Source organism: Monopterus albus, unplaced genomic scaffold (assembly GCF_001952655.1).
Source record: "Monopterus albus unplaced genomic scaffold, M_albus_1.0 scaffold119.1, whole genome shotgun sequence".
Taxonomy (NCBI): Eukaryota; Metazoa; Chordata; class Actinopteri; order Synbranchiformes; family Synbranchidae; genus Monopterus; species Monopterus albus.
Window position 1 is genome coordinate 993,021 of NW_018127999.1, and position 6,571 is coordinate 999,591.

General features: G+C 38.3%; 1 protein-coding gene across 1 annotated transcript in view; it reads left to right on the plus strand.

Moving 5' to 3' along the window:
* Positions 1–5,780: 5,780 nt before the first annotated feature.
* The window catches only part of camlg (calcium modulating ligand), a 3,304-nt gene continuing 2,513 nt past the window's right edge, over positions 5,781–6,571 (plus strand). The window contains exon 1 of the mRNA XM_020611989.1: positions 5,781–6,105. Within this exon, the coding sequence (XP_020467645.1) occupies positions 5,955–6,105 (151 nt within the window). The 5' untranslated portion in view covers positions 5,781–5,954. The remainder of the gene's footprint in view (positions 6,106–6,571) is intronic.

A 6,571-nucleotide genomic window follows, 5' to 3' on the forward strand; every position in this document is an offset into this window, starting at 1 on the left:
AAATGTGATGGTTAGAGTGATTATTTTGTATGTCAATGATCGAACGAACCAGTGTTTCTTTTCATAGAACAATGCTGTCTGAGGTATCGTTCAGATACAATCCAGGCAAAGTTTTTGTTCAAAAAGCACAGTCATCTACATAAATCATATATACCTGTCTGCTTAAGACTAGGTTTAAGCGCGTTAGTGTGTCTGCGCTTACAGACTGTTATTGGGTGTCAGTCACTTTGGAGTATTTGTACACAGAACACCTGAGCTCTAACACTCTTAATCATACCTAAAGGACAGGGGTGCTTTTTATTTCCTCATTATGTGTGTGTCGAACAAATGAGTAGACTGTGTTGTTTAAAGACAGAAACGTTAAAGGGGTTTGAAGACGGATCAACGTCGCTGTCATTGCTGCCTTGAATATGTCTATTCTTTTTCATTGGTCTGATTTGTCGTGATTTCTCTCTTTGGACACTCGGAACACCTCTGGTTATTCCTTTTTTTTCTGATTGCTTAATTTATGAGACTCGCAATCTGATTAAATTCTGTAATTGCCTTGTATGGGAACTCACTTTTTATTATTAAACCTCTGTTCAAATACAGATATAATAGGATATGGGAAATTCTTTAACACAGACATAACAAAGCCATTGTGATCTTTTAATCATGCTTATTGATACTTGTGTATTGAAAAGACTGCATTCTATAAAGGTGTAGGAACTGCTGGTGATTTTAGGACAAACATTAAGGTGAAATGACGCTAAGAAAATAAAATGTTTCGGACTTTTCAATGTAGTTTGTGTTTTGACAGTGTTTATGCAGTGAAAACCAAGGCTACGAAATAGAACATGGACCAAGGTGGTATGTGTCTGGACTGGGCTTTAATTGAGCTTTGATTTAGTCTGATTTTATAGTGTGTAATCTATGTATATTATAAGCAAAATGTATTTAGGAGCAGATGTATGTTTTGATCTTTCATAAAAAAAATACTGCTGAAAATAAAAACAACCTGTGTTTGTACAGAGTAAATTGCAGATGTGTGGATGAGACGTATAACTTGGAATAGAGTCAGACTCGAATCGCTCTCTTAATCGAACTCTAAATACCTGACAAAATTCAAAAAAGGAAGTGCACCTTACCTTGGGTTTAAACCTTAGAGACTTGTGACCATCCACAAGAGAGGAATAATAAAAATTTGTTGTATATTTTGACTTTGGAATAATTTGACGTTCTCACCAAACCTAAAGAAAAACAGCTGTGTTATTAAAAAGTGCAGTGAATCAGTTTTTCTTTACATTTCACTGACAGCACATTTAAATCAGTTCAATGGAGCCGGTCACTTTGTGTGAGTCGGAAGAGGAGGTGTTTTACAATGCAGACAAATGATATACCTCAACACATTCCATTTTGTGAAAAGCCTAACCAGCTGAGCCAAGATTCATAAACAACACAATCTGACTGCCATACTGCACAGACACTTTAAGCTTATTACTTTAGATTTTAGCTACACAATGAAATAAATATGAACTGCAAACTTGACAGTAGTGTAGAAAAGAGAAACTCTGGAGAAACTGGCTGATTGTAACACTGGTTAAGCCTGAAAACTAGACTGACCAACACCACCCTGGGACAAATGTTTTACAGGTAACTTAGTTCAGAATTATTTTGATGAAGCATAACTTATTGAAAATACAACCCGATATACTGAAATGTACCTGATTAAAATGCTAATCCTGTATTATGAAACGGCCCCTCTGATGTAAAGCCTAAACTTCACATGTAAAAATGCCAAACATGACACTTAATGACCTCAGGACTTTAAATTCAAATTTCAGGCCTTGGGCTTAAGGTTGGACTTCCTATATTTGACATAAGCCTTAAATTGTATTTACTAATATCAGCAAGTATCATCACTATGTGCTAATAAAATGTAACATGACCATTAACAATGGTATGATGTTAGCAGACTTCCACTGATATTGGTTAATTTCTGTGAATAACCTGTTAGCAGACTTCTTATAGCCCACTGCATATTAATCAATGATTCAGTGATACTGAGTTATCTTAAAAACTTTAAACTGCCACTGCTGTTGGTTAACTTCTATGAATATGAGAAAGGGTTATTTGAATTCTCTCCTCTCTTCAGGTAGTCATACAAATCCAGATGAGTTCAGAGAATTCATTTTAGAATCCTATCCAAAACTCAGACAAGGGGGTGGATTTGAATTGCTCAAAATTTCTGGAACAACAAGAAGTCGCCAACTGATCCTCATCTCCTGTCCCAATGAGGGCTACCATGTGAGACATTTAAAAGATTCACAAAACCAGATTGGTCAGGCTACCATCTTCATTCAACCACTTCAACGGAACCTGAATCTGGAACCTGTAAGTGCCTTACTTTACATAAAACCTGATATTGGTTAATTTCTATGAATATGAGAAAGGGTTATTTGAATTCTCTCCTCTCTTCACGTAGTCATACAAATCCAGATGAGTTCAGAGAATTCATTTTAGAATCCTATCCAAAACTCAGACAAGGGGGTGGATTTGAATTGCTCAAAATTTCTGGAACAACAAGAAGTCGCCAACTGATCCTCATCTCCTGTCCCAATGAGGGCTACCATGTGAGACATTTAAAAGATTCACAAAACCAGATTGGTCAGGCTACCATCTTCATTCAACCACTTCAACGGAACCTGAATCTGGAACCTGTAAGTGCCTTACTTTACATAAAACTGGTGCCATCTTATTAACAGTCACATGATTGTTTGTTGTGTATTACAATGAGCTTTTTTACAGGATTGTCAACCAGGATGCAGAGGCGAACTGGTTGGACCACCTCAGAAATGTGTCACGTGTGGACATGAGTTCCCTTTTTCATACATAAAAGTTCATAGTGATGAATGCATAAGGTAATGCTTAATGGAATGAAAACATCACAGTTGTCTAGCAAACTGATACAGTTATACCATACACGAAAGATTAAACTGTAAGTCTGTGTTAAACATCTTGAGTGTGCATATAGGATCAACGATTACAGCTAAAAATGTACAAGAAAAATAGGTGAACTAAGTGCAGAGCAAACTTCATAACAAATCAGCACATCTTATGTGCCCAAATGAAGGATCCATATTTGGCATTTTTGATGCTAACAGTCCCTGTGTAAAAGCCATATTCTTCTGTCTTCAGAAATGCATCCTGCTTTTTGAACTTAAGAAAAAGTTTAATTTGGATGTGTTTTGCTTATTTATATGACCCAGCACTACCAAAAATGACTTCTTTTTACCCAAGACCATCACAGAGTAGTGAGGTACAGACTGAGGTAGCCACAGAAAGTGCCAGCACGTCCCAAAGTGAAGGTAGACTTGTGAGCATGTTGACAACACCACAGGAGAGTGAGAGAGCAAGGGTCAGCAATACAAACTACTCAGTGCCACCTCAGGGAAATGTGTCAGTCCCAGTGCCACCTCAGGGAAATGTGTCAGTCCCAGTGCCACCTCAGGGAAATGTGTCAGTCCCAGTGCCACCTCAGGGATACCTGCCTGCTCCTCAGATCATTGATCTTGATCTCACTGAGGAGAGAGGCTTCGCTGGTCTGTTACACAACTTGAACATTTCAGATTTTTTGCTGTAACTTGCAATTGATATAATACAAGTTGATCATTAAAAAAAGTATTTTTAGATTAGAGAATTGCACCAAATCCGATAGAGGCAGCAAAGATATTCAGAGAAGACATCTGAAATTAGGTAAACTTAATACTTTTTACTCAGTTTGTTTTAGTCATGTTTTATGATGCACTCCTATTAGATATGGGTTAACTGAAGTGATGGCTATTTATTTGAGTTGGTAAAGATACCAGTCACCTGTTTGACAGTGCTTTGTCATTTGCCATCAGGCTTTGTGTTTGGTTTCCAGGCTGAAAACCAATCAGTCTTCCCTGACTTGTGCACTAACCCTGAACGCTAATATTGACAGAAAAACACAGAATTTTGTGCCAAATGGTATGTCCCGCTTGGTTTATGCTATGTATGTGCACACTCCAGAAAGAACTTACTCCTTGAGGACAATAGAACTACCGCTCTATCTAAAGAGAGAGAAAAGCTCCATTTCACTAAGATGTTGCATTTTTTTATTTGATGAGTAAAAATACTTAAATATAATATGCTCTTTGCAGTAATACTTACTGCTGGTGTTTGGGGCACCATTTATACAATAAAAATAAATGTGATGTCTTAAGACTGCTATAGGATGTAACTGAAACAATGCTATGATTATCAATAATAATATAAGGGTCACAGACCCTGAGTTTTGCTTCTCTTCACCTCTAACCTAAACACTGTACACACTGAGCTGTGACCTGTAGCCAGACATTACCAGTAGCTTCTGGTGGGGATGGGAATGTCAGACACAGCAAGTCGATGTCTACGAGTTAAGAATGCAGATCATGTCATACACATGATCACATTCAACTTAAATAAATAAAAACAAAACAAAAAACTAAACTGAGTTGCTGCTTTGTTACAACCTGTTCTTTCACCCGTCTTATGAAGATTGATGGTCCTCTTCCCAGTGTTGAGTTTTAGTTGGGAGGTTACACATCGTCATAGTTTGGGCCACTGAAGGGGAAATGCCCCTCAGGCTTGGGCCTTCACATGCACACGGCTTAGTCTGTCATGAAAATTTTAAGAATCTTTAATTGTATGACGATCAGTAACACTGAACGGCCAGAGTATTTCTCCCTTCTACATATCTCTTTTGACTACACCAGTAGTGCATGGGTTTATTTTTGAAGGGCTCCACTTTGTATGTATGTACAGAAATGCCAGTTTTAAATAAAGATGTTATTGAAAACTGATGTGGGAAAAAAGCTTTTTATATTTAAGGATTTCAGTTGATGCTGTTAGCATCGCAACAAGATAAAAGGAGGCTATCTGTGAAAGTTTGCAGAATATATAACTTTATATTTTTTCAATTCCATCATCATTCTCCAATTAATCGCAACAGACAAGTGTTCTTTTCCACCTGACAGTGACTAATGGAAAGTTCTGTAATGTGCAGTGAGAATCGTGGAGATTTATGAGACTGCACAATAACAGTGTTAAATCTAAGGGAATTCAGTTAACTCCTTTCTGCCCAGTTGGTTTGTTTACAATGAAAGTTCTGAATGTGTGCCTGTTCAGCGGGTAGCATAGCTCGGTGGTTAGGCTGACAGGCTAAGATAGGGACAGGCTGTGGTTTAGTGGGGTGCCTCTTGAAACACGGAGACACTTTGGGAAAATGTTGAAAAAGGCTTAATATTTTAAAATGTATAAAAGTAAAAAAAAAAAACAACGGTTGAATAGATGACAATGTCCTTAAAAAGCTGAACATTTTGATATTTGACTTTTTTTTTTAGCTGAAAGTATGCTGAAGTTATTAAGAGCCGAAAAACGGACGGAAGAAATCAGAATCATAAAGAACTGGATAACAATAGTGTGGATGCTGACTCGGCATGCACAGAACTATCATTAGTCCTCCACTATAACATTGTAGCGAGCGTACGTATATCAAGGCAAAAGTATAAAAATCGTTTTCGAAGCTTTGAATGTTACCAGAGGCGCCATGGTCGTAATAATTTTTAAACTGAAGGAGTTTGGAATCGTCCGACCAGACTGAGTTACAGAATAACAAAGGCTTTCCTTGCTCGTGTGTTGTTATGTATACGGGTCAAAAATTAGGACCACGCCTACGTGCATTCGAAGATGCTCCCTGTAAGTCAGCGCTGAGGGAATAAAACCCGTCAGACCACTCTGATATTCTGTTGTGACGTCATCACGGTGCGTCTTGTTGTCTGACAACGCACGGTCCATTCCATTATGTTTACTTCAATGATCTAAGGCATTTGTGTCGCCGATAACAAGCTGTTGTGTCTTTGTTTTGTATATAGTGTGAATATACTCTGTAGTTAACGCTAATTTATTTCAACATGGAGTCCGGGGAGGCCACCGAGGAGAGGACAGGCTCTCTGTCGGCAGCGCAGAGGAGAGCAGAGATTCGGAGGAGAAAACTGCTCATAAATTCAGAGGTCAGGATGAACAGAATCGTGGGCTTCGCCAAAAACGAGTCTGAAAATAACGGTATGGTGTGATATTAACCCAATATACACTACAGTGCTGCTTCACGCGTTTTTTTTCTTGAAACATGTCGTGACCCTCGACTGTTTCATCATGTTGCTGCTATTTGAAGTACAGTCAGCACATTACTTTGTTCACAAGCATTACTTTGTGTTACAGGTCAGTGTTTATACTCAGTGCAAGTTTATATGTTGATTTGGTTTTAAGATGATGTAACCCAGCTGGATGTGTGGTACTGCGCTGTGCGGGGAATTATAATTTTTACGACAGTTTGTGACAGGTACGTAAATCATACCTGCAAGGGGGGTAACACATGCTCTGAAGGAAATCTTTTTTTTGGGTAACAGACGAAGTTTGGAGAACCTGTCGTGTACTATCCGTGCTGCCTGACCGATTTACAACCTGTGTAATAGATGTTTTCTTGTTAGCCTCACGAGGCGTACATATTTTCTGAAGCTGAGTGGAAGGA